The 27,842-nt window shown below is 47.6% G+C and overlaps 1 protein-coding gene across 3 annotated transcripts in view; it reads right to left on the minus strand.

The window, feature by feature from the left end:
• Positions 1-27,842, minus strand: part of DPF3 (double PHD fingers 3) — a gene marked incomplete at both ends in the record, with an annotated part of 278,709 nt that overhangs the window by 147,213 nt on the left and 103,654 nt on the right. For all 3 annotated transcript variants that reach the window (XM_080707328.1, XM_080707330.1, XM_080707329.1), the window contains one exon: positions 1,321-1,481. In XM_080707328.1, the coding sequence (XP_080563454.1) occupies positions 1,321-1,481 (161 nt within the window). The remainder of the gene's footprint in view (positions 1-1,320; positions 1,482-27,842) is intronic.

Consider the following 27,842-nt stretch of genomic DNA (forward strand, 5'->3'; position numbering starts at 1 on the left):
ATCATCAAGAGCTGCTAACATCAGTAAAAGAGAGATAGCTGGACCGTATGAGCCTCCTGATGAAAGGATGCTCTACCACTGAGGAATCATTCTTGCCAAAAAAAAAAAAAAAAGTACCTGAATAAGTCTCTAGACCTAATTACCAATTCACAGGAATGACACCCTGGGAATGCAATCAGCAAATCCAGGTTCTGGGGAACCCTACGGTGCAAACAGCTCATTTCTTCAACACATGACAGGCAAGGAGGAAAGAGAGACCGGGATGGAGAGAAACCCACAGGTTTCAATAGACCTAAGAGACATGCCAACAAATTGCAATATATAGTGTGACTTAAACTAATGGGAGGGAATAAACATTGACCAAATATCTGATGATATTAAAATCTAACAGATTCGATCATGATTGTGAGTTTGTTCTGTATTTCGGAATCTTGGCTTTTGGTTGTTGTTGTTGTTTTTTCTCTTAGTCTTTACCATTTACATATGTATAACAAAACTACTAAAGATGGAATAATAATGTCCTACATTTGCTTCAAAATAATCCGGAGTCAGGGAAGAAGCTGCGTTTGAATAAAATAAAATTGGCCGTGAGGTGATCATTGTTGAGGCGGGGATGCCTGGAGATTCATTTTACTATTCATTTTTAGATGGGTGTGAAATTTTTCAAAATAACAAGATTTTTGAAATTGAGATTCATTTTACTATTATCTCCATCTTTAGATAGGTGTGAATTTTTCAAACTAAAAGGCCATATAAAGCCAGAAAACTCCATTTCTGCAGCTGCCTCACTAATCTCCATCACTGGCGCTTTTTATTCTGTTCTCTAGAAACCTCATGTCATAGTGAAGTCAACAATAACACTCAGCGTTTCTGGAGCACATATCATGCGCAAAACCTTTTCATTTAGTCCTGACAAACGTCTGTGCTAATACTAATGTTATCTACATCTTACAGATCAGGAAGCCCAGGGACAGAGTTTGAATAACAAAGCTCAGCCTCACACCCATATCTGACTTCAGATTTCCAACTTGTAACCCACGCCCAAGAGGGAACGTTGAAGATTCCATTCATGTCCTTAGCTCACCCTTTTTACGATAAATACCTTGAGTTCTTTCCATCACCACCACCCCACCCACAGCTTCTGTGGCCCAGGCCATCCTTGTCTCTTTTCTTGGAACACTGACTGGGAGCTCTCAAAGCAGGTGAGTGTCTTGCAAACCTGTGTAGCTTGTCTCTGAGGCCCCTCCCAGCGGCAGACTCTCAGCAGCTCCAGCATTTTACCTTTCCGACCCAGCGTGTCCCAGGATTGCCCCCGCTCACCTGGGCCCCGGTGCCTCTTCTCCATCCAGATGTAGCAGTTGTTTTGGGCCACCCCGGTCTGCGAGTCCAGGAAGGGGAGACGCACGCTGCGCTCTGCACACAGCCGAGAGTTATAACTCCGGCAGTGCTCAATAGCTTCCTTGTAGAACTGGTCCCCAAGCCTGCCGGGAGACATAGAGGGACAGAATGAAGCCAGAGAAAACTGAAACACAACAAGAGCCTCACCAAGATGAAGAATGTTAACTCCACGTCAGGTCTCTACCAGATTCTATTTCCCATTACAAACTCAGCAGAGAACTAGAAACCCCTATACCATAGAGCAAAGGGGCCCAGACTTTCAGTGGAAATGACCTGTTCCTGTTGCAGAAAGTCTGAGGTCCAGATCCAGAATGTATGCATTTCTGGAATTACTTTCTGGAATCTGCAGGACAACTGAGCTTCTAGGACCACCTTTAACATCCCCCATCAGCCACATTTTGTTCTCAGAGACCACTAACTAGGCTCTCTAGATGAACCCCAAAATGCCCAAATTCCCATGACAACAGAAGAGAAACACTCCATATAAACAAAGACTAGGGGACCTCCCGTAAAAGTAGAGCTGGTTCTCGCAGGAAGAAGGAGGTAAAGAAGGACAAGTACCAGTCCTCTAAAACCATCCAGTTAAAGAAATTGAAGAAGATCTTAAAAGATGGAAAGACTTCCCTTGCTTTTGGAGAGGCAGAATAAATATCAAAATGGCAATTCTACCAAAAGTGATCTACAGAGTCAATGTAATTTCTATCAAAATTCAAAATACTGGCCGGGCGTGGTGGCGCATTCTTGTAATTCCCACGCTTGGGAGGCAGAGACAGGAGGATTGCGCAGGTTCGAAGCCAGTCTTGCTGGCTTAAGAGACCCTGTTTCCAAATAAAAATATAAAAAATAGGTGTCTGGGAGTGTAGCCCAGAAGTAGAAGGGTTTCCAGAAACCCCAGTACCGCCAAAAAAAAAAAAAGAAGAAGAAAAATACCAATGTCATTCTTCACAGACCTAGAAAAATCAGTCATAAATTTCATATGGAGAAACAAAAGATCCAGAGTAACCAAAGCAATTCTCAGCAATAAGAACCATGCAAGGTGCATCATAATTCCTGACTTCAAATTATACTACAGAACTATAGTAATAAAAGCAGCATAGTACTGACACAAAAACAGACACATAGACCAATGGAACAGAACAGAAGATACAGAAACAAATCCATGTACTTAGAGCCAATTGATTTTCAACAAAGGTGCCAAACACATACATTGGGGAAAATACAGCCTTTTCAACAAATGGCGTTGGGAAAACTGGTTATCCAGTTGTAGAAAAATGGAACTAAATCTTTATGTCTCAACCTACATAGGAGTCAACTCAAGATGGACCAAAGACCTGGAAATTAGACCATAGATGTTGATGCTACTAAAGTAGGGCATAGTCCAACGCTCCAACATATACGCACAAGTAGAAACTTCCTCAACAACACCCCCATAGCTCAGGAAATTAAAACAAGAATTAATAAATGGGATGGCATTACACTAAAATGGTTTTGCTTATCATAGGAAACCATCAAGAGTCTCAAGAGAAAGCCTACAGAATGGGAGAATTTTCGTTATCTCTCTGATAGAGGACTAATATCTAGAATATACAAAGAACTTAAAAGACTTTATAATAAAAAAAAATAACCCAATCAAGAAATTTGAACTAAATAAAAACTTCGCACAAGAGTTATAAATGGCCAGTAAATAAATAAAAAATTGTTCAATATCATTAGCAACCAGTGAGATGCAAATCAAAAATACACTGAGATTCCATCTAAGCCCATCAGAATGGCAAGCATCAAGAAGGCAAAAAACAATAAATGTTGGTGAGGATGTGGGGAAATTGGAACTCTTCTGCAGTGTTGTGGGATTGCAAATTAGTTCAACCACTGTAGAAATCAGCGTGGAGATTTCTCAGAAAACTAGGAATGGATCCACCATAGGATCCAGCTATACCACTCCTGGATATCTTTGCAAATGGGATAAAATCAGAGAACTACAGTTACATATGCATATTTATGTTCATATGCAACACAATTCACAATAACCAAATCATGGAACCAACCTAGGTGTCCATCAACAGATGAATGGGTTACAAAATTATGGGATATCCACACAATGGAATTCAACTCAGCAACAAAGAAGAACAAATATGTCATTTGCAGCAAATGGAAGGACTTGGAGAACATTATGTTAAGTGAACTAAGTCAGTCAAAGAAAGTGAAGAGTTTTCTTTAATATGCAGAAGCTAGGGAATAATTGGGATACTAGAAGGACTCCAGAAAATAGGAGAGAAACCTCATTGAGTCAGGGAGGTGGTCTAAAGGAAGGGGAGGGAGAAGAGTGAGGATCATTGAAGGAATTACTACATAGGTTTTGTGTACATGTGTGAAAATACCAGTGGAAGGGGGGATGAGGAGGAGCTGGGGGGAGACCAAGTGCTGTGTGCATGTACGTCATTGTCAACATGATTTGCATTATAATGTGAGACTATAATGCACCAAGAAAAGCATATTTAGAAATAAATAAAACCATACAATTAAAGAAAAGAACTTTCTCAGGTGGAAAACAAGCCAAAGATGTACTTCATCTCATATTTGAATGCAAAATAATTCAACCCTAAGAGTTGGATACACAAACAGAAGACCTTTCTGGTTTGCAGGAGTGGGATCTAAATAAGCACAGTAAATTTTATGTTCCTGAGTCTTTGGTATCCTTGGACCAAATTTGAGGAAGCCGAAATCTGGAAGTAAAGTCGTTAGGATAAAAATATTTGAAGAAATAAAGGAGGCAAAGTTGGAGGGTATTATGCTTTGGGTCTGGAACCTCTCCTTTGCAAAGGCTCCTGTGCCGAAGGCTGGGTCCCCGTGCAGACCTGGGGCCTTGGGAAGAGATTGGATCGGATGGCTCTAATTTCACCAGTGGAGTAACCCACTGATAGATTCAAGATCTGATGGCATCACTGAATATGGCATAAACTGTAGGAGGCAGGACCTGGCTGGAGGAACTGGGGGGAGGGTGTTCTCCCCCCCACCTCCTGGCTGCCCTGAGGTGAGCCTCTTTACTCTGCCACACCCTCCTGCTGCACAACAGGCCCAGGAATAATGGAGCCAGCCAACCAACCACTGCAACCTCTGAAATCATGAGTCAAAATAAATCTTCCTAGCCTAGTGTGGTGGCACATGCTTGTAATCCCAGTACTTGGGAGGAGGCTGAGACAGGAGGGTCTTAGGTTCGAGGATAGGCTCAGCAAGTGGTGAGACTCCCATCAACCTATCAAGACCCTGTTTCTAAATAAGAAATAAAATTGATCTGGGGGTGTAGCTTGGAGGTAGAATCCCTCTGTATTCAATTCTCAGTACCAAAAATAAATAAATAAATAAATAAATAAATAAATAAATAAATAATAATTAATTAAATCTTTCCTCTTCTGCGGTGATTTTGCCCAGGATTTTGTCACAGTAATGTAAAGCTGATTAACACAGGTTTTTTTTTTTTTCCTTTTCAGTTTTTAATGTGATGGCACAATACACATAAAATTCACCATCTTAACCATTTTTAAGCATCTAAATCAGTGATATCAAGTACATTCATATTATGGTGCAACCATTGCCACCATCCATCTCCAGAACCTTATTCATTTTGCAAAACTGAAATTTTATCCCCATTAAATGATAAGTCCCTTTCTTTTCCTTCCCTCAGCCCCAGAAACCACTATCCTACTTTCTGTCTCTATGATTTTTTGACTATTCTAAGTACCTCATGCAAGTGGTATACATAGGATAGATACAGAGCCGGGCGTGGTGGCGCACGCTTGTAATCCCAGCATTTAGGAGGCTGAGACAGGAGGATCGCGGTTCGCGGACAGCCTCAGCTACTTAGTGAGGCCCTTTGCAAGTCAGTGAGACCCTGTTTCAAAATAAAAAATAGGGCTGGGGGATGTAGCTCAGAGGTAGAATGCCCCTGGCTTCCATCCCCAGTACCACAAAAAAAAATTTTTTTAAGATGGATACAGTGTCAGCCGGGCGTGGTGGCGCACGCTTGTAATCCCCGCGCTTGGGAGGCTGAGAAAGGAGGATTGAAGTTGAAGCCAGCCTCAGCTACTTAGTGAGGCTCTCAGCAACTTAGTGAGACCCTGTTTCCAAATAAAAAATAAAATAGGTCTGGGAGTATAGCCCGGAGGTAGAAAGCCTCTGGGTTCCACCCCCAGTACCACCAAAAAAAAAAAAAAAAAGATGGATACAGTGTCTTTCTGAGACTAGCATATTTCACTTGGCATGTCTTCAAGTTCATTCATGCTATAGCCTGCATCAAAATGCCTTTCCTTTTTAAAGGCTGAATAATATTCAGCTGTATGCCTTTGCCATATTTTGCCTACCCATTCATCAGTCGATGGACGCCTGGGTTGCTTCCATGTTTAGCTATTGCAAGTGATATTGCTACAAACATAGGTGTGCAAATATCTCCTCAAGCTGCTGCTTCCGAGTTTTTGAGGTATAGGGGTGGAATTACTGGATAATATGGAGATGCTAGTTTTAATTTTTTGAAGAATCACTGTACTGTTTTTCACAGTGGCAGCACCATTTCACATTCCCACCAACTGTGCGCAAGGGTTCTGATTACGGCACATTCCCACCACCGCTCAATAGAGAGCGAGGTTTTATTTATTTATTTATTTATTTATTTATTTATTTATTTATTTAGGTGGTACTGGGGTTCCTGGAAGCCCTTCTACCTCCGGGCTACACTCCCAGACCTATTTTTATATTTTTTTGAAACAGGGTCTCGTAAGCCAGCGCAGCTGGCTTCGAACCTCCCAAGCGCGGGAATTACAAGCGTGCACCACCACGCCCGGCTTGAGAGCGAGGTTTTAAACAGACTTTTCTACACTATTTTTTTTTAAGTCAATGGGTCAGATTCTACCATAGAGTTTAAAGCACATATCTTTTTTTTTTTTTTTTTTTTTTTTTTTTCCTGAAACTGGGTGTAGGTTGAGCAGGTCTGGCGTGGGCACACACAAGTAGCTGGCAGGAGCAGTGGTGCTGGTCCCTTTGCCTCTCACATCACACTGTTCAATGGCAGAACTCTGTTTTTGTTTTTTTTTTTATTGGTGCACTGTATTCATACATCATACTAGGATACATACTTTTGTAGACATACATGCACACTTTTCCCAGTCAGCCCCCACCCAATCCCCACCCCATTCTCTCCCTATCCCTCCCTCCCATGCTTGGCTTAGTAGTTGACATCTAGTATTATGGCAATTTATCTAAAATTAAAAATGATAATCTCACATAAGTTTCATTTGTCTGATACCAAGCTTTTGATGACTTAAAGATAACATTTTAATATTTCTTTTTGCTTTATTTCTTACCAGAGAATATTTTTTTCTATTTTTTAGGTGAAACTATGATATATTTATATATTTATTTTTCAGAAAAAAATCTATCCTAATATGGAATATGGACTCTAGGTACCCAAACGATCTTGAAAAAGAACAAAGCTAGAAGACATATATTTTCTGATTTCAAACCATATAAAGCTACAATAATTGAAAGTGTAGTACTATTCTAAAGGCAGATATATAAACCATTGGAGTTAAATAAAAGCCTAGAGCTAAATTCTTCCCTATATTGTCAAGTTATTTTTGACAAGGTTTCCACGAACATTTGGTGGTGGGAATAATAATCTTTTAACTAAATATTGTTGAAACATAATAATTACATTGAAAAGAATAAAGTTGGACCCTTACCTAATCCCATATACAAATATTAACTCAAAATAGATAAAAGACCTAAATATAAATCTTAAGACTATAAACTTTTAGGAGAAAATCTGGGTCATTAAACCTCACAACATTGAAATTGGCAGTGATTTCTTGGTTATGATTTCAATGGCACAGGCAACAGAGGAGTATACAAACTCCCTAAAAAATAAAAAAAATATTGTATATCCAAAGACAATGTAAACAGAGTTAACAGTTACTAATAGAATTGGATAAAATATTTCCAAATGCTATATCTGAAGGTATATTAATATTCCAACTAGAAATCCTAAAAATTAACAACAATAAAGGCAAACAATACAACTTAGAGATAGGTAAAAGACTAACATAAATAATGAATCTCCACAGATAACCAATCTTAGTTGCCTGTTGGATGGAAAATCTTGTTTCTCAGGTTCTGATGTGTGTTACCTATTTCTTCTTTGTAGTTAATCTCTTTGAGTATTTTCTCTAGCGCTGGTTTTGAAGACATAAATTCCTTCAGTTTCTGTTTGTCATGGAAGCTTCTTATTTCTCCATCTAATTTGATAGAAAGTTTTTCTGGGTAGGAAATTTTTGGCTGGAAGTTGTTTTCTTTCAGAATTGGGAATATGTTACTCCAAGCCCTTCTGGCTCTCATAACTTGGTTTGGGAAGTCTGGAGTGATTCTAATTGGTTTGCCTCTGAATGTCACTTGGCCCTTTGCTTTTGTTGCCTTTAAGATTCTCTGCTTGGCTTCCACATTGGTAATTTTGACAATTATGTGGCGTGGGGATCCTCTTCTCCGATCCTGTCTAAAGGGAGTTCTATAAGTTTCCTGGACCTTTGTATCAACCTCTTGCTCTATGTTTGGAAAATTTTCTATTACTTCCTTGAAGAGATTGTTGATCCCTTTGGTTTCACTTTCTTTTCCCTCCTCTATTCCAATTATTCTTAGGTTAGCTCTCTTAAAATGGGCCCATATTTCTTCAATATCAGATTCCTGCTGTCGGATATTTTTTTCTAGATTAGAAACTATGAGTTCATTTTTGGAATGATCATCTTCTAAGAGCGAGATTCTGTTCTCCATGTGTTCTAATCGGTTGTTTGTGCTTTGAATTGAGGCCTTTACTTCATTAATTGCATCCTTTATCTCTTTTTGGCTCTCTCTGAGTTCTTTTCGAAGCACCTCTATTATTTCTACAGTTATTTTCCTGATTTGATCTTCTAGAAATCTCTGATTTTCTGTTTTATCGGGTTCTGATGTTGTGGGGTTGTGGGCATTAATTGCTCCAGTATTATTCCTCTTTCCCATGATTTCCGATGTTTGTGCCTTCTCTGGGTTCTTCCCTTGGGTCACTATGACTTCACTTAAGGTGTTCTGGATCTCGAGTCAGTAGTATCTCAGACCCCACTACTCCTTTACTGGGTTTTATCACAGAGTCTCTGACCCAGAGAGTCGATAGAGGCTGCTTTAGACTGTGGGGGGTGCCAGGTTGCACGTTCTCCTATGGTGTGATATCTCTGCCACCGCCCCTCCCCCACTGGGTCAAGTCCCAGGGAGTACAGTACTGGGATTTCTCCTCTGTGGCCTGCAATTTGACTCACTGTTCTTGAGTACGCAGATGTAGCTGTACTGGCCTCGCTGAATTCTCTGCTGCTGCCGCCGGTGGCAATATGGCGCCGCTGCTACGCCCTCGGCTGTGGGGCTGGTGTTTTTCTTCTTGGTTTTGATTTCCACTCTGAATCCCTGCAGCGTGTGCTGAGCTCGGCCACTGGGAGCTTTAGATGTCTCTGCGCGGAGAAATCCCGCCTGGCTGTTCCGCAGTGGCTCACCTCGGCTTGCTGTAGCCGTCCCGTGAATTCGCCGGTGCCGTCGGCAGTATGGCGCTGCTGCCGCGTCTGCCACGTCCTTGGGTGTGAGGCCGGTGTATCTCCTCTGTGGCTCTGTTCTCAGTCCGCTTTCTCTCTGGAGCCTGGTGATTTTTTTGTTTCACTGGTGATGGTGTTTTCTGGCTATGAAAGGCGCTGATTTTGTGGTAATGGAGATTTGTTGTTAGCGGGGCTCTTAAGCCCCGCTTTTCTTGGTCGCCATCTTCAGCACATATCTTATGATGGAAGAATAATGACCACAGAAGCATCTGAATCAACATTTGGAAAGTAATTGTTGACAGGCATGTAAATGAAATAAAAAAGACAACTTTGCCAGGTGTGTTGGCGCACGCTTGTAATCCCAATACTTGGGAGGCTGAGACAGGAAGATCTTGGTTCATGGCCAGCCTCAATTACTTAGTGAGGACCTCTGTGACTCAGTGAGACCCTGTTTCAAAATAAAGAATAGCCAGGCATGGTGGTGCACACTTGTAATCCCAGCGCTTGGAAGGCTGAGACAGGAGGATCACACAGGTTCAAAGCCAGCCTCAGCTACTTAGTGAGACCCTGTTTCCAAATAAAGTATAAAATAGGTCTGGGAGTATAGCCCAGAAGTAGAAACGCTCCTGGGTTCCACCCCCAGTACCACACACACACAAAAAAAAAAAAAAAAAAAAGAAAAGAAAGAATTAAAAAATAGGGTTGGTGGTAGAGCTCGAAGGTAGAATGCCTCCTGGGTTCCATCCCCAGTACTGCAAAAATAAATAAATAAATAAATAAATAAATAAACAAACAACGACTTTGCTTCTTCACCTCTAAAGATCCTCATGTTCACACAGAAGGGACAGTACGCTCAGAAAGTGTCACAAAACCAAACTACCATCAAAGTCTCAGTCACACAGCTGGAAACAATTTGGTGAGGGGAGACAAAACCCATTAAGAAGCTATAAAATGGAAGGACACGGAAGCAGGTGTGACCCAAGTTGGTACCAAGGATCGTGAGATTGATAAAAAATGACTCTTTTCAAAAAAGTGTTGATGTCAGGCCAGCTGAACGCCTCCCTCTGCAGAGGCAGTGTAGCTCATGGAACAGAACCTTCACAGGCAGCTCAGCCCCGGCAAGATGGCACAGCCTGTCCAGGGTTTCCTGGATGCTCTGGCAGCCCCCCACAAGACAGCGGCCAGCCACAGAGCCAGGCTCGCCTATGAGAACTGTCAAGAACACAGGATGGAGATGTTTCCCATGATCCTTTGACAGGCCTCCAAAAAGGAATATTAAGCTCAGAAAGGCTGCTTTTAGATAAAGTACCCATCCAGGTATGGGGTTTTTTTTAGCTGTAATCACAGTACTTGGAAGACTGAGACAGAAGGACTACAGGCCAATGAAGGAAGGGTAACGAGGGAGACTCTATTTTGAAATAAAAACTAGTAAAAGGGCTGGGGGTTCAAAGGTAGGATATCTCTGGGTTCCACCCCAGTACCAAAAAAAAAAAAAAGTTTAAAAAAGAGCCCATAGCCAGGCATGGTGCTGCACCCTTGTAATCCCAGGGAGGCTGAGACAGGAGAATTGCAGGTTCTCCACCAGCCTTAGCTACTTAAAGAGCCCATAAAAGCCGGGCGTTGGTGGCGCACGCTTGGAATCCCTGCATTTGGGAGGTTCAGACAGGAGGACTGAGCAGGTTTGAAGCCAGCCTCCGCTACTTAGTGAGGCCCTTTGCAACTCAGTGAGACCCTGTTTCAAAATAAGGAATAAAAAATAGGACTGGGGGTATAGCTCAGAGGTAGAGTGCCCCTGGGTTCCATCCCCAGTACCGCAAAAAAAAAAAAAAAAAAAAAAAGTAAAAAAGAGCCCATAAAATCAGGTCCCAAAAAGAAAAGAAAACAGAAAAGTGACCACTGAAATTCATCTACTGAAGAAAACAGTGTTTCCATTTTCCCAATACACTTCTAGAATATATACAATAGGGTGTGTGTGTGTGTGTGTGTGTGTGTGTGTGTGTGATTGCTAGTTACTAGGGATGGAACCCAAGAGCATTCTACCTCTGAGTTAGACCTCAAGCCTAATTTTTAGTTAGTTAGTTAGTTAGTTAGTTAGTTAGAAACAGAGTCTCACAAGTTGCGGAGGGCTCACTAAGTAGCTGAGGCTGGCCAGGAACCTGCCATCCACTGGTCTCAGCCTCCCCAAGTACTGGGATTACAACCGTGCACCACCATGCATGGGCTACAATAAGATTTCAACAGTTTCAACCCAACTGCTTTGAACAAGGAATAACAAGAGAGTGAATTTACTAAATATGAAAAGAGAGGTGGGCCGACACGTGTGCCTGGGCCAGAGGGAACAAGAATGTCAAACACCGTGGCACCCCGGGCGAAAATTAATTTCATCTTAAATACTTTCCACCTTTATAACACGCAATGTTATTAGTAACGGGCAGGCTGGGGGTAATGTATGCTTTTAAATGTAATCTTGGGTGAATGATTTCTCCCTTGGGTAAACAGAAAAGACTTTGTGCAGACTGGAACAACTGGCTTGAAGATGGAAGCCACAAAAAGGTGACAGCCAACAATCCCCGCCACCGTCTCCCGGGAAGTCACTTAAACAGATTGGTGTCGACAGAGATTCGGAAACAAAAGCTAAGAAAAAGCCTTTTTCGAGATATGGGAGGAGAAAAAAATAAAAAAAAGACTTCGACCTCCTTGATAAATTCAAGCAGCACTTCTCCAAAAGTTAATTAGCCAAAATCTTCACAGGGCTTGCTGCACTGTCTAGAAGAAAATCGATGGCCAGGTCTCCCAAACCCATGGAAAGCAATTTAAACAGGAGAGGGGACCGATGTCCTTTCCAATATGGTATTTGTAGGGGGAAAAAAATCCCACAGGGATAGGATCCCAGGGGTGACATTTGCATTAAAGTTGCAGGGACACAAGGAACAGGGACAGGCCCCTGCAAATGACTCATGTTGTGGCGTGTGACCAGTGAGGCCCAGGGCTGAGTCAGAAGGGGACCCCACAGCCTGTCTGCACCCGTCTGCTCCAAGCCGAGGGGCCAGAGGACCAGGGGAATGATCGATGGCTTGAGCTCGAGGAAGCTGGCACAAGGGGGTAGAAGGATGTCCTCACTGGCAGCTGACTGCGGGCTATTCAGGCTGTGATCAGAAATGGAGACGGCCAGGAGTACAAAATGCCGGCTCTGCAGGGCCTGCTGGTTGCAGCAGCATCGGCTGCCTGGTTCTAGTTGGTGTGGGGGGGGGGGTGGCTCCCCTGGAGCACCTAGCCAGCCGAGCTCTGAGAGCTGGACGTTGTGACGAGGACTTCCAGCAATCTTCCTTGAGCACGTCTGTGGGGAGATGGGCTCCAGCGGGTCAAAGACAACTCAGACTGGGGAAAACGAGGCTTGTCCCAAATGACTGCCAACTGGGCACCCTTCTTCCAGCCTCCTGCCTTGAGACATCACCAGCTCACTCAGCTTCCATGCCTACCAGCCCCACTGTCCAGTTAGACACTGGGTTCCTCCCCTTACTGTCCCTCTGGCTCTACATTCAGACCCAAGGACTGGTGTCCTGCCCTACTTCAAATATGTGTCCAAAAGCAAACTCCTCACCCTCTGCCAGAGGCCCGTTCCCTCCCTGAGCCGCCATTCTGCTAGCAGTGGGGGTGGAGCACCTGGGACAAGGCTGCTCCCCACCTGCCCATGGAGTGGTCCACGACCACCCCCCCTTTTGCCTTCACCCGACCTGGCACCAAGTTCTGTCATTTTGCAGGAAGTTGTCCATTTCTCTCTGTTCCACTGTCAGAACCAGGCCTCGGCCTGTCATCTGTGTGCATGAACAGAGATGAGAACGATCCCTGGCCCTCCTCCCTCTGCTGGTCCCTCTGCTCTGGGCACCTGGTTTTCATGCGGTCTCACCCAGATGCCCGCCCTTCCCCAGCTGCCCACAAGCACACAGCAAAGCTCACCTGCACTGACATGCTCCCCTCCTACTGCCTGCATTCAAACAGGAACTCTAACTGTGGCATGGAAAGCTATGTCTCTGGCTTCATGCTTAGAATCGCTAGAAAACGGGCGGTAATATTTGACAAAGTGGGGAGCCTTTTTTATTTTCCTTGAAGTTGTACTGTCCCTAAAGTAGCCCCTAACAAGAAAACCAAGTTAAGTGTTTGTTGTAGATGGAACTGGGTTGCACCTACACAAAGAAATTCATTTGTAGTGGCCCTGACCCCCATGGGACAGTATTTGAATATGGAACTTTGGGTGGTAATTAAGTCATGAGGAGATAAGGATGTGGTCCTCATAATGGGATAAGGGCTCATATAACAAATATAACAAGAGACACGAGTCTCTCTCTCTCTCTCTCTCTCTCTCTCTCTCTCTCTCTCTCTCTCCCTTTTTAAGGATATTACAAGAAGGCAGTCATATATACACAAGACAGGAAGTCTCACCAGGAACCTGACCATGCTGCTACCTTAAACATGAACTTCTCAGTACCCAGAAATGTGAGAAATAAATGTTTAACCCACCCAGTCTATGGTACTTTGTCCCAGCAGCCAGAGCTGACTAATAATGTCTCTGGATGTTCCAGATAGGGAAGGCTAAGGAGGGTGTGAAAGAGAGATCCCACTCTCCTTCCTCTCCCATCTTGTCTTTTTCCAAGAAAGACAACAATAATACTATTAATTAATAATGTTGACTTCGCCAAGCATGGTGGCACAAGCTTGTAATCCCAGCACTTGGGAGGCTGAGACAGGAGGATCTCACAGGTTTGAAGCCAGCCTCAGCAACTTAGTGAGACCTTGTTTCCAAATAAAGTATAAAATAGGTCTTAGAATATAGCCCAGAGGTAGAAAAGCCCTGGGTTCCACCCCCAGTACCACACAAAAAGCAATAATGTTGACTTCAACTCCATTCAAAGCTTAACATACATCTTCCCTATGAGACCATAAACCCCATGAGGGCAGAGATGGCATCCGCCGGGCCACTGCACCTGGACACTCAGGCTGGGCACTGGACAACCCTGGGGTGCCATGCACATCAGCTCCCATGCAGATGGCATGGAGGGGTGTGGGCTTTTTACTGACTCAGTGCAGCTTCCAGCACAGAGCCTAGCACTCAGTAGGTACCAAATATCTCTTGTTGCATTGCACTTAATAAGGGCTCATCTCCCACTCACCTAAGGCACTTCGACTAGAGCCCTGAAGCAGATACAACATGCACGTACAACCTTGAGTCTGTTGCTCATGTAGGTTCATGATTTAGCGTGCATGGCTATCTGTTTGCAACTTCAGGGGGAAATGGGAGCATGTCTGCAGTCTCTCTGGTTTTGTTCCCCTCACCCCGCACCTGGGTTACAGATGTCTCCTGACTACAATCGCTCTACCTCTCTCCTTAGCCATTCTGGCAAAAAGAAATCTCCCTCAAACCCAGGCTTCAGTCTTTCCCTCCTCAGTAGAGAACTCCAGCTGGCTCTTGGTGGTGCTCCAGTTCCTCTGCCAGGCTGTAAGGCTCCCGAGGGCCGACACCCTGGGCCAGAGTGGAAAGGCAGGTACCAGGAAGGTCTGAGTCCAATTCCACCACTTCCCGGCCACACGACCCTGCACCAAGTGCTGACCCTCCCTGGGCCCAAATCCTACCACCTGCACTGTGGGTGATATCACCTTCCCTGCAGTTGTGCAGGGGGTTAATGAGCTGGAACCTCTGGCACACAGGCCTCAACGCCTACAGTCAATAGTCATCCCTTTCTCCTCCCCCTAAAGAGCAGTATTTTCTGCCACTTTGTGGCAATAACTCTGTCGGAGTGGGCTGGTCCTCTCCCTGTGGCACACATCTATGGAACACTCACTAGGGTAGTGACTTTGAGGCTGTCAGAAGCCACACTCAAAACTCTGTCCCAAGACAGAAGGCAGCCAGGTCACCGAGGCTGAAGCCCGGGCTGAGAGAGCAGACTGGCAGGTGCTCGATGCTCTCCCCCAGCCTGCCCTAGGTACAGACATCACATCTGACTCCTTTGCTGCCTTATCCCGAAGCCCAGTAGAGAGCCTGCCACGTTGGGCTGAATGATGTCAGTGAACGAATGAATCAATCAGTTAATCAATCCTCATCTGACTTCCGGATGACATGAAGCAGACAGCCCTACCCTTGGACCTGACAAAATACCATGCCCTTCCTCCCAGCTGGACTCTGCCCACTGTCCTCAGCCTGGCTGGTCTTAGCCAGTTCAAGGCTGGCCGACGTCCTGCATCTTTCAAAGAGCCTCCGGGATTCTCCCTGCCAAGTGACTTGCTCTCGGCTTTTTGTGAGCTACCTATTTGCCTCACATGAATTTTGCTGGCCTCTGCCACCCTCCTTCTCTCTCCCCATTCAGTTAGACTGTGGGTGTCTGGAAGACAGGGACTAGAGTTATACGCTGCCTGCTCCCCAGCTGCGTACAGCGCTGGAAATGAGCAGTTATGTGATAAATATGGCCCAACTGATTGAAACCCCATGCCGCCCCAGGAAACCAACAGAAGCTTCCCAGTAGAGATGTGTGGCACGCTCATTCTCCGTGAGCGTGGGGTGAGCCTGAAGGTGTAGGGCTACTTCTCTGGGACACAGGATTGGATGTCTGAAAATAGCTACCTTTCAAGATAGAATCCCGCTGAATTTTCCCACCTCCTTAAAAAAGGTCACTTCAACTCTTGAGACTTTTATTTTTCTATCCCCAAAATCCATGTCCTCCTGAATATGGCACAGAATAGCCAACTCCCCTTCTCTGAGCTTATCAAGAAGTTCACCAAACACTGTGCTGGCATCAGACCAACCAGGACGGCTCATTCCTCCTCGGCTGAAGCAGAACCGCCCCTCCGAGCTCGTCAAGATGCCATCACCCAGCTCTACAGGAGGATGGTCGAGGCCTGGCTCTCGACTCAGGCTCGTGAGAGAAATCAGTAGGGAGTGGGTAGCCATGAGATTCCGATTCTGGAGGCTTGGAATATGATTCAGACATCTCAGATCCCCCGGTGACTCTGAGAAAGAGTAGGCTCACTTCCTAGGGAGGGGTCCCTCACTTCTATAACAAGGGCATGAGCAATGGACCCTGTCGTGCTCTCTGGCGGCCATGCCGGGTGTTTTGTTTTGTTTTGTTTTGTGGTAATGGAGATTTAACCCAGAGGCATTCTATCTCAGAGTTACACTCCCAGCCCTACTTTATTTTTTTATCTTGAAACAAGTTCTCATTAAGTTGCAGAGGGCCTCACAAAGTTTCTGAGGCTGGCCACAAACCTGCAATCCTCCTGTCTCAGCCTCCCAAGTACTGGGATTACAAGCGTGCACCTCCATGCCCAGCTTGGCCGCCATGTTTTAATGGCCAAGCTGGAAAGCCCAGCTAGCTGGCTTTGTTTAATTCCGCTGCCTTTGTTCCTGTTGGGAAATGTGCAGGCAGCTGGCATGAACTGAACTGGCAGCACTAACCTGTAGCAGACTAATCCCCCAGAATTCCTCATCCCTAACAAAATGTCCAAGAGGCCTGGCCAGGCCAGGGATGGAGGAGAGCCGGCCGTTCTTACTCATTCTGTCTGTAGCTCTGACTTTCAAAACATCCCAGGAAGGGCACGCTGGGGCCAAGGTACGCCTTGTGAAAGTCACGTCAGACAAAGCATTCGAGCCCTAAACCCCCATCAGGACCTAAATACCAGTACTTGTCTGACGTTCAAGCCTTCTACACCCAGTGAGACCCTTTTCCAGCATCTACCCTGGTGAAGACTTTCCAGAGACTTATTATGCAAAGCTGTCTAAGCAAGACGGAATTTATACTAAAGCTGGCCATGATTTCTGAGCTGCCACGCGGCACTCTGATGACATACGCATCTCAGGGCTGGAGTCAAGGGGCTGCCAAGGACAGGAGCTTGAGGCAGGAGAGCAGAGGTGTGATTCCTTCTAGTAAACAATGGAGGTGGGGGCTGGCCGGGAAGGGGAGGGATGCTCCAGGGAGCAAGGAGACGGGAGCTTCTCTCCTATCCAACGCTTGCCTTTCAAATGGCATCCAAATACGACAAAATAAATCTCTCCTCTGGAGGCTAAAAAAATGCACAGAATGTGACCAACTTTCAAAAGTGAAAAAAAAATATCCTGCTTTATCTAGGGTGAATCATACCTTAAAGGAAAACACAACACAGAAACTTCATTGGTTAAGAAAGAATTTTTATTTTTCTTGCTCCTAGACTGAGTCCTGTCTGAAACCTCAGCGGTGAGCAGGCCACCCGGGCGCTGGCCCCTGGGTGTGATCGCCATGGAAGCAGACCATTGGTTAGGGTGTATGCTCAGACAAGCAGCCTCAGCCCCCTTCTCTGCTGCTGGAACATGTGGGCCTCACTACTGCTCACTACAGCAAAGGGAATATTAGCCTGGCATTTAACGCACCACAGAGAACAAGTCCTCCTATAGTCATTTCCTGTACAGCTGCCCAAGTGATCTTTCTACAACAGAAATTGGACCCTGACATTCGCTTCGACTTAAATCCCTTCAATATCTTCTCACTGTACTCAGAATAAAATCCAACCTCCCTCTCACACTACGGGCCCCCAGACTGTCTTGCTGGGCTCTCTTTTCCCATTCTGCCTTTCCCCACCACTCTGCCCTGTGGCCCCCTTGCCAACCGGCCTCCATCCTCACTGCACTGCTTTCTGTTCCTCTTGTCCTAAAGTGACCTCACCCCAGGACCTTTGCATATACCATCTCATCTACCCGGCATACATTTCTCTAAGTTCTTCTCCTGGTCAACTTCTCCTCAGATTATTCTTCTATGATGTACCCAATCCGAAGCAGTTCCTCATCCCACAACTGTCCTATCTCTTCCTAACTCATGTCCTGTTCCACTTTTTTCATAACATTTACGTCCCTCACAATGTTTCTCTTTGCATGCCGAACGTCTCTACACAACTACACTGTGAGTTGCAGGAGAACAGAGTTGTGTCTCCCTGGGATCCTTCGCATCCAACGGAGGCTTCGGCACACGGGAAATGCTCAGCGGTAGCACTGGAAAGATCATTGGAAGCTCTAGGTAGGCCTGAGCGCAACAGGCGGCGTGGATGGTGCAGAAGCCTGACCCTTTAGAGGGCTGGGAGTCAGAGCTGCCGCGAGGCCCTGGTGCAGGGAGAGAGACTGGCATGGCCGCCTCCTCACATGTGCCCAAAAGGGCCATGGCAGGCCTGATACGGGCACGGTCAGCTAGCAGTGTCGGAGGAGGGCCGGCCTCTAGTGTGCCTGTCCCATTTTCCCTTCCAGGACCTCCCTCCAAATTAACCTTTCCCGCAGGCTCTTTCCCAGAGAGCTGCGCCACGTCCTGTCGCAGAGCCCTGAGCCCCCCGGGTGGTACCAGGGGCAGCAGCAGGCGTGACAGGAAATCAATGGAAACTTGAAGGTCACCCTGAGGGCACTGTCTCCCCATCAAGCACCTGCTGGGATGGGATTTGTGGTCCTGACCTCGCTTGGGGGCCTCGGCCCTCCTGTCAGTGTTGGTTAAAATCAGCTTGCAGAAGCAAATGGCCCGCACACCCCGTGACCTCCAGCCGTCCTTCTCAGGGACATCCGGCCAAACACAGAACACAGGGCCTCCTTTAGCCCGCCACCGGGCTGAGCAGTGCCCCAAATCCTCTCAGTGGCCTCCTATTAGAAAACCATCTCTGGCCTTTCTACTTTTTGTAGATACCCAAAACAATCAGGAAGCGTGGCTGGATTTAGAATCTGACTCCCACTTCCTCGTGAATCCATGCCCCCGAGTCCCCAGGCCCCCTTCCCTTGCCTGCTTTGTCCTGCCGCCATCTTCTCCTGGAGAGACGCTTAACATACAGGTCAGGAGTAAAGCATTCTGCCCAAGTCTCCAATCCAAAAGCTGAACATATATCTGGGTATAAAAATGAGAAAGAAGCCAAGCATGGTGGCACACACCTGTAATCCAAGTACTGGGCGGCTGAGACAGGAGGACCACAGGCTGAAGGCCAGCCTCAGCAACTTAGGGAGACCCTGTGTCAGAAGAAAAATAGAACTGGGGGTGGAGCTTGGGGTAGAATGACCTTGGCTTCAATCCCCAGTACCACACACACACACACACACACACACACACACACACGCACGCAGAAGAAGCCAGGCATGGAGGCACATGCTTGTAATCCCAGCATTCGGGAGGCTGAGACAGGAGGATCGCGATTCGCGGACAGCCTCGGCTAGTTAGTGAAGCTCTTTGCAACTCAGTGAGACCCTGCTTCAAAATAAAGAATAAAAAATAGAGCTGGGCGTGTAGCTCAGAGGTAGAATGCCCCTGGGTTCCATCCCCGATTCCACAAAAAAAAAGTAAAAAATAAAGAAATGCAGGAGACACCCCAATAGTTTTAGAAGATGATGGGATGGTGTCGATGATAATAACAGACCAATCTGACACTGGCCAAGCACTTGTTCCGTGTGCCAGGCACTGTTCCCAGCACTTCATGTGCACTACCTCATGTTACCCTGAGACAGCCCCAGCCATCACCTCTCTTTCCAGCGTACAGACTGGCCAGCTGAGGCGCAGAGTATTAAGTGATTTACCTAGGGATATGCGTGACACTGTTAAGATGTAAGTCCAGACCAAAGAACTAGAATGACCCCACAACACTACTCTTCTTGGCACTTGGTTCTCACTAAGAGTATCATATATTTGCTGGGTAATCTTAGCTGTTTCTCATCTTTGGGCCTCAGTTTCCCATATTGCCACATAACCCAGAGATAAACTCCCCTGGCACAGGGCCACCTCTCAGTAACTCAGACAGAGGGCTGGTGATGGTACTTCCTGAAAAGATACCATCAGGGAAATACAAAATGTATTTAGAATACAAATGCAGTTTAGAAACCCAATCCAACCCAAGTGTGAGCAAGGGGCACCAGGCTCTGGGGGTCCTGTGCTTCTCAACATCTGCTCAAGGGAAGAGAAGAGAAATGTCAGGTTGTCATAAACTACAGTCATTCTGAAGCATCCTAGCATGTTGAGGACTGCCTTGTCTGCTGCCTGGTTTACTGCAAATAAAAGCAATTATCAAATAGGTGATGTGATCTCCCATCACACAGAGGCCGAGCTGGAATTAGGTCCTCAATCAAGACTCCTGGCTCAGGAGTTTATCGTAGCTGCAAACTAGAGTCTCTGGGCCAAAGTCTGCCCCACCACAAATTTTTGTTAATAAAGTTTTATTGGAAGATAGCCCCGCCTATTTATTTGCATATTGCTGTAGTCACTTTCTTGCTGAAATGGCAGAACTGAGTTCCTTAGCCTTCCTTAGCTGGGCATGGTGACCCACGCCTGCAATCCCAGTACTTGGGAGGCTGAGACAAGAGGATCGCAGGTTCACAGCCAGCCTTGGCAATTTAGTGAGAGTGTTTCAAAGTAAAAAATAAGCCGGGCATGGTGGCGCACTCTTGTAATCCCAGCATTCAGGAGGCTGAGACAGGAAGATCGCAGTTCTCGGACAGCCTCGGCTACTTAGTGGGGCCCTCTGCAACTCAGTGAGACCTGGTTTCAAATTAAAGAATAAAAATAGGGAAGGGGGTGTAGCTCGGAGGTCAAATGCCTCTGGGTTCGACCTCCAGACCTTCAAAAAAATAAAATAAAAAATAAAATAAAATAGAGCTGGGGGTATAGCTCAGAGGTTCAACTTCCAGTACTGAAAAAAAAAAAAATAGTTCGCCTTATCTGTAGTTTTGCTTTCCATGGTCAGTAATGGTCCAAAAATATTCAATGAAAATTCCAAAACTGAATTGCTCTAAAGTTTTATATTTCACATCATTCTGAGTAGTGTGATGAAATCTCACGCTGACCTGCTCTGGGACAGGAGTCATCACTCTGTCTTGCACCCCCCATGCCCCACCCCTGTACACGCCCCTAGCCCGTAGCTTAGCAGCCATCACACTTAGCAACCCTCTCAGTGATCTGTTTGACTGGCATGGTATCCATATATACTAATTATTCTACTCTATTATTAGTTTTTGCAGTTAATCTCTGACTGTGCCTAATTTATAAATTAAACTTTATCATGGGTATATATGTACACATAGGGAAAAAAACATAGTGCATATGGGGTTCATATTGGCAGTTTCAGGCACCTCCTAATCCTGGAATATAATGTCCAAAGATAAGGAAGGGGGACTCCTACAGCCCCAGCAGAGCACATGGCCCGCAAAGCCTGAAACAGTTCCCATCTGGACCTTGACAGAAGAAGTTTGCCCGCTCTCACTTGATAGCCTGAGCTTTGAATAATGAAAACATTCCACCTTCAGAATGAAAAAAAAAAAAAAATAGAAAACCTAAGAGTCCCGCAGCTTAAGCAGATAGTTTTACAATTATCTCAGCTTGGTACAACTTAATAAAAACCCATAAATACAGCTAATAATAAGGAAAACAAGCACTAGCTCACCCTATCTATTTAATAATTATTGTTAAGTACAGCAAGCAAACCTCATCACTGAAAATTAATTTTTTCCCAGGCTCCCTGGAAAGCCCTTTTTCATTTAGAAAATGCTGTCAGCCAATGGGCAAGACAAAGCCTCCTCTAGTCACGTACCCCTAATTTCCTCCCATTGAGTTTAAGCCATTGCTGGGGCGGCTGGAGAATTGAGAGCACTGCCCTCTCCCTGGGTGTCCTCTGAGGGCTGGTGTGCCCTGTCAAAGAGGTGCTGCCCGAACCCTCCTGTCCCCATACTCCAAACAAAGCTCTCGGGAAGAGCCTGGCACCTTCCCGTCCTTCTGCTCTCCAGAAAGGAATCTGCAATACGGTTCTCAGAAGCATTTAGCCCACTGATGCTCTCTCTGTGAAGGACATCCTATCACCCCAAAGAATGTATCACCGTCCCTGATGGCCCAGCCTGGCAACTCAAGAGAACTGGGCTTTAGGCTGAAGTCAGAATTCAGTCACTTTAGGTGTTCAGCAATATCTCACCCTCTCTGGGACCCCAGCTCCCATCTGTCAAGTGGAGAGAATTATCGGCACATATTCCAAATGAAGGAGGGATGTGCTTGGGGCTGGCCTCTGAGCCACACTGATCCATCAGCAGAATGGAACAGGCTGGAAAGCCTGGTATGTGTCGGTGTCATCTTAGGTGAGGACTTGGATGACAAGGACTTGGTTTGCATGGTTCACATCAAGGTGCCAGAGTAATTGTTACCGCACCTCTCCCTCCCCAGCTGCCCTTGCCTGGCTGATGATGATGATGTCGCCCCCTTGGTCAGCTGTGTGGAGTCAGACGGAGGCGACACACGCAGACTGGGCAGCGATGGCATTAAGTGGGCTTCTACGGAAGGCAGGTCAGTTTGGTAAAGAGTCAGGGTGCACGCCTGGGACCAGAACTGAATGGTTCGGGACAAGCTAGGCCAGCTGCGTCTCCATTTGCACATGCACAGCCCTCTGTCTCTTCTTGGATTTGGCAAACAAATATTTGGAGAATATCAGCCCAAGTGCGGGCTCCCTGGGAGGCTCACAGGCTCCGGAGAGAGAAGAGGGCTTCAGAAAGGAGCAGGGGAGGAGAGAGCTGTGCCGACAGGTCCCTACGACCCTTCTGCCCGTGTGAACCCTGATCCACATTCACTCCGTTCCTGTGAAAGGGTACAGTCCCGACCTCCCCGTGCCTGGCCCTGACCAGCATGCACTTGGAAAGTGCATTTTGGAGCAAGCGAGGTCAAGGCCTCCTGTCCTCAAGAAACTCCTCCCCATTGAGGCCACACCTGGCCCAGCGAGCCTCCTAGACTGCAGGGACCCAAGAGGGGATCTCAGAGAGAGCCAGGAAGGAAGCGACAGAAAGCTCCAGAAAAGCTACTGTGAGTGGGAGGCTGTGATGCGAGGAGGGGGGAGAGACAGGCAGGGCAGCCGATTGAGGAAGAAGTGATGGGGAGGGGGAGAGGGAGGCTGGAGACCCGAGTCAATTCGGGAGGGAGAGCAGCCTGGAGCACAGGCCCCACAGCCATCAATATCTCTTCTGAGGACAGGTTATCTGAGGAATTTATGCTCGCTAATAATTACCTTGCAGAGGGTTCCACTTATCTTACCCAAAGAATCTGCCAGTTGCCAGACACACAGGGTTCTAGTTAATTCCATCAACCGGGCCTCCACCTCCACCCGTGCCCCAGCCCCCGGCTCCTCTCCTCTTGGCAGCCCCTGACCTCTACCCGCCGCCGGCTCCTCTGACTTCTGTCTTTGCCACTCTGGTCTGGGGGCACGGCAAGGGTACAAGCGTCTCCACAACTTCCTGCCAATTTCAGGGCTCCCTAGGCATTCACAGAGCAGTAGGGTGGGAAGGAGTTACCCCAGTTGACAGAGAGGCAAGAACTCCCCCAAAGTTGAGGCTGGGCCTGGGCAAGTGTAGACTGTTCCAGAGGCTGTGGGGAGGGCAGAAGCGGTGGTGGGGCAGACAGATTTGATTATCTTTGTCTTCACCAGATGGAGGTCATCAGATCTGGCTGCTGTTTGTTTTATTTTCCTGTCTTCTCATCCTTCCTCAAAGTCGTCCTGTCCCTATTCCAGCCCTGCAAGGATGTCTCCAACTATGTTGCTAGTGGCCACGTGGCCTTGGGTGGCTGGGATCTCCTTCAGTGCACGTCGTGGCCTGGCCTCCAGCTCCTGAGAAGCGGAGTCACGGCTCATGTCTCTCTGTATCGGAGTCATGTCCACCCTAACCCTTAGCAACAACCACGATACCAGGTGCCCTACTGTGGGCCGGCACCAACCTCAGTGCAGAGGCAGGAGGGCATTTTATCTTCACGACCACCCCAGAAAGCGTGCTGTCACTGCGCCCTGACACACGGATGAGGACACCGGGCCCAGAGAGCTGGAGCAACACACCAAGGGCACTTAGTGTGTCAGGATTTTAGCCAGGTGGTTTTGTCCCAAGTTCTGGGCTCTTAGACACTCTACGTCAGGATGCCGCTCCAGCTAACTTTCAGATCTACCCACTTATTTATGCCAGTCTTATTCTGTGATAACTTTCTTTATTAACAACTACTAGTGCAATACAATTATACGTCATAGTGGGATTCAAAGTGGTACATTCACACATATATGAAGTGTCGCTTGGACACTCTCTTCCATATAAACCCCCGTCTGTAATTTACTTATTTACTGAGGTACCAGGCATCTTGGTGAGTACTGGAGGATCTCATTGTACCCCACTATGAGGGTCAGAATATTGTCTCTCTTATATAGAGAAGGAAATTGGGGTTCAGGGAGGTTATAGAGCTTACACAAAAACCTAGAAGATACAGTAAGATCTCACCCCCATCTGCCTCCCCGAGTTCATGATATAAATCAGAGTCTCATTGCCTCGGACTGGGTCCCCTCAGTAACTCACTTCTTTACCCATGTGCCCCTAAAATGCCCTCAGCGGGCAGGTGCCAGCAGCAGATCCGTGAGGACAAATAGATGGGGACCTGTTCCCACTGCTCCTTGTTGGACTACTGTGGGACAGACAGCCCCTCCACTGGCGCTCACAGCTCCTGTGTGGCAGCCAGAGACCTCCCACACCCCTGCCCCAGCCCAGGCCCCACGCCATCCCCGTGTGCTCCCCTGCCAGCATTTTCTGAGAGTCCTGTTATTACACACTCTGCAGCTCATTCCACTTGAGTCTGAAGCTTTCTGCTGACATCCCGCTAATGTCACCTGGCCTCTCCCCACCAGTGCCCTCTTCCACAGCCCCCTCTCCTGCCCCTCCTCAGGATAGTTGACTCCACTGGGCCCTTCTTTGCTGCCCTGGGGTGGCTGTCTCTCTCCAAGACCTATAAATAAGTGTTGGTTGCTGGCCTGACAATGGCCCTGGCAGCCCAAGCTCTGTGCCAGGCCCTGCGGCCCCTTCTCTGATACCTCGGCAGTGCAGAAGGGGCTGGCGCTCTGAGGGAGCCGTGCAAGGACCACATCAACCTGGCTGCCTGTGCCAAGAAAGAACACGGAGTTTATGGAGCCCGGTGCAGGCTCTCAGTGCTGGCATTGGGTTCTTCCGGGCAGAAGCCCCCTCCGATGGTGCACGGGCAGCTCCAACAGCTAACATCACAGCCCCAATGAGACGGTGCCATTTGTTGAGTGACTCCTCTGTGGCAGTCCCCTCCTGGGCCACTATTTGCATATACTCGCTCTAATCTGAATTAGAGTGGGACTTGAGACTCAAAGAGGTGAAGGAATTTAAAGCCCAAAGCAACAGGGTGACAGAGCTGGAAATAGGATCCAGGTCAGCAGAGTCCATAGACCTTCACCAGAGCACACCACCTCAAAGCCAGCCTCACCACTACTGGCCTCAGCCCTGCTAAGACCTGCACCTCAGAGATGCCCACCATCCATTCTCAGGGGGTCAGGGGGAACAGTGGGAAAATTAGGAGAAAAGCCAGGCCGGGTGTGGTGGCTGGAACCCCAGTACTGGAGAGGCTGAGACTGAAGGATTGCAGGTTCATGGCCAGCCTCAACTTAGCAATGTGGCAAGACCCTGTTCCAAAATGAAAGGGGCCGGGGGTGTGGCTCGGAGGAAGAATGACCCTGGATTCAATCTCCAGTACCAAAATAAGAAAGTTAGAATACAGTGTAGAAGGCTCTAGGAGCCGCACTGTCCCAAGGAACGTGCCATTGTTTGGCCACAGCGACTGCTGACCAGCTGACATGCCCCTCCGTGCCCGCCCTCCTGCAGAGCCGGCCAGCGGCCTGTGCTTGTCCTTGGGCACACACCAGCAAGCCGGCGAAGCACACCCGCAGGCCTGCGCCCCTCCGCGAGCTGCCAGGATAGTCACTGGGAAACTCTGAGGGGGAGGAGAGGGATGTGGTGATACAAAGAGGAAGAAGGTGTCCGGCAGCGGGACCCAGAGCCCGCCTGTGCCGGCCCCTGCAGCCGCAAGCCCTCCTCAGCGCCACTCAAGGACCAGCCGCTTCTGCCTTTTCTCTTCTAGAAGGAAATGGCAAAAACAGGACATTTCTAGTGCTGTAGTGCTGGAAGTGATCCTTAGAGGCACTTGTGAACATGTGCACACACACACACACACACACACACACACACACACACACACACCACAGCACAGAGCTGCCACCACACAGCCCAAAATAGCCCTCGTGGGCTTCAGGACAACCCAGCTCAGCACAAGCTCCTGACCTTGGACCACATGACTGAGGGTTGGCTCGGGTCCCCAGGGAAAGCAAGCTCTCCAGGGACCCCGCAGCGCAGCGCCTGCTCCTACAGACCCCGTGGGGCCCTCTGTGCTGTGTGCAGGCCGCGCAAGGCCAGATAAGCAGTCCATTTCCAGTGACCCTGTGTGAGACGGTCCCCAGAGCTGCCCTGAACCTCCCATCCTGAAGCCCTCCAAATCTCAGATCACCAGCAAGACTTCCACGGGGAATCGCTCCCGCAGCATTAGAAACCCAGTGGGTAAAACACCTGGAACAGGGGATGTTCTGTAGAATGAAAACAAAACACCACTAAAAGGGAACTTGGTGTCAGCCTAAAGTCTTAGCACTGCCAGGATCTGAACACTCCAATCGAAAACCCTCTCCCTCCCCTTAAGCACCGAAAGTTGAATCCTCTCCCCCAAATAGAGGATGGCGAACATGGTTAGACCCAATTAATTTATAGAGGAACCAAGAACAAAAGAAGGAAAAATCAATAGAATTGCCCTGCTCTGACCACCGCTGCAAATGAAGTCATAACTTGCGGGTGATTTTAGGAGGAGGGAAACCAAAAGTGTCACACGGCTGCCGCCAGGCAATTTAATAAGGCACATCGTCCCATACGGACTGGCTGGGTGAGGAAGATCACGAAAGCTGACAAGATGCTCCTGGGGACCGAGGGACGGGGGAGGGGAGACGGCTGAGGGCACTTGCTTTCTATTCATCATATGGCATGAGGCTCATTGGTGGTAAATTCTCATCTCTCTCTTGCAATTGCAAGACATAAAGGCAGGAAAAAGCCAACGATCTGCCAGTGCGGTAACGACGCTGGTGATCTCCAGGCAGGCAGAGGCCATATGGGCTCCCCCCCAGCTCTGCACTAATTTTATCTCCATCTCACACTCTCCCCCCAACTCTCTTCCATAGCCAGGGAGAAAGAGAGGAAATGAAGAAGCCCGCACCCAACATCTATCCACGGCGGGTCCTTCAGTGCTTCCAAAGATGGGGTGATGGAGGTCCCAGGGGAAAGGGACACACTGAGAGCCTCCACCACCGCCACCCCACACACAGGTCACCTATTGATCCTGGCAAGGAGGGTGCAGGCAAATTCAACAAGAATGCAAGCCGGGCATGGGGGTGCACGCTTGTACTCTCATTACTTGGGGAACTGAGGCAGGGGGATCACAGGTTCATCGCCAGCCCCAGAAACTTAGTGAGGCCCTGCTACAAAGGAGAAAATAAAATAAGGCTGGGGATAGAGCTCAGAGGTATAATGCCCCTGAGCTCAATCCCCAGTACCACACACACACAGGAAATGCAGCTGGACCTGGCTGAGTCCAAATGTGGGGCAGTGGGTGACGCAGCAAGTGCCGGGAGATCTTTGCACCTGCAGGGGTCAGTGCCTTACTGTCTACCTGGCCACATCCAGATGGGGGTCCACACAGCTGCTCCTGGCCTCAGGGTCATTCACTCGTTCAGCCAGTAAACATTTACAGAGCGCCTACTCATGCCACTCCAGTGCACGTGGACGACAGCAAGGTGCTTCAGAGAAGGGCTGGGGCACGGGCATCGGGAAGCCAGGTTGGAGTCCTAGCTTCTCATTTACTCTCTGACCCGTTGACCTCTGCACTTGCTTTCCTCCTCTGTAAGATGGGGATGACCACAGAACCCGCCTCCCAGGCTCACTTATGAGGGTGAACGAAAATAGCTCACTAGGATTGATCAGCA

This window comes from Muscardinus avellanarius (genome assembly GCF_963383645.1).
Source record: "Muscardinus avellanarius genome assembly, chromosome: 12".
In the NCBI taxonomy this organism is placed as follows: Eukaryota; Metazoa; Chordata; class Mammalia; order Rodentia; family Gliridae; genus Muscardinus; species Muscardinus avellanarius.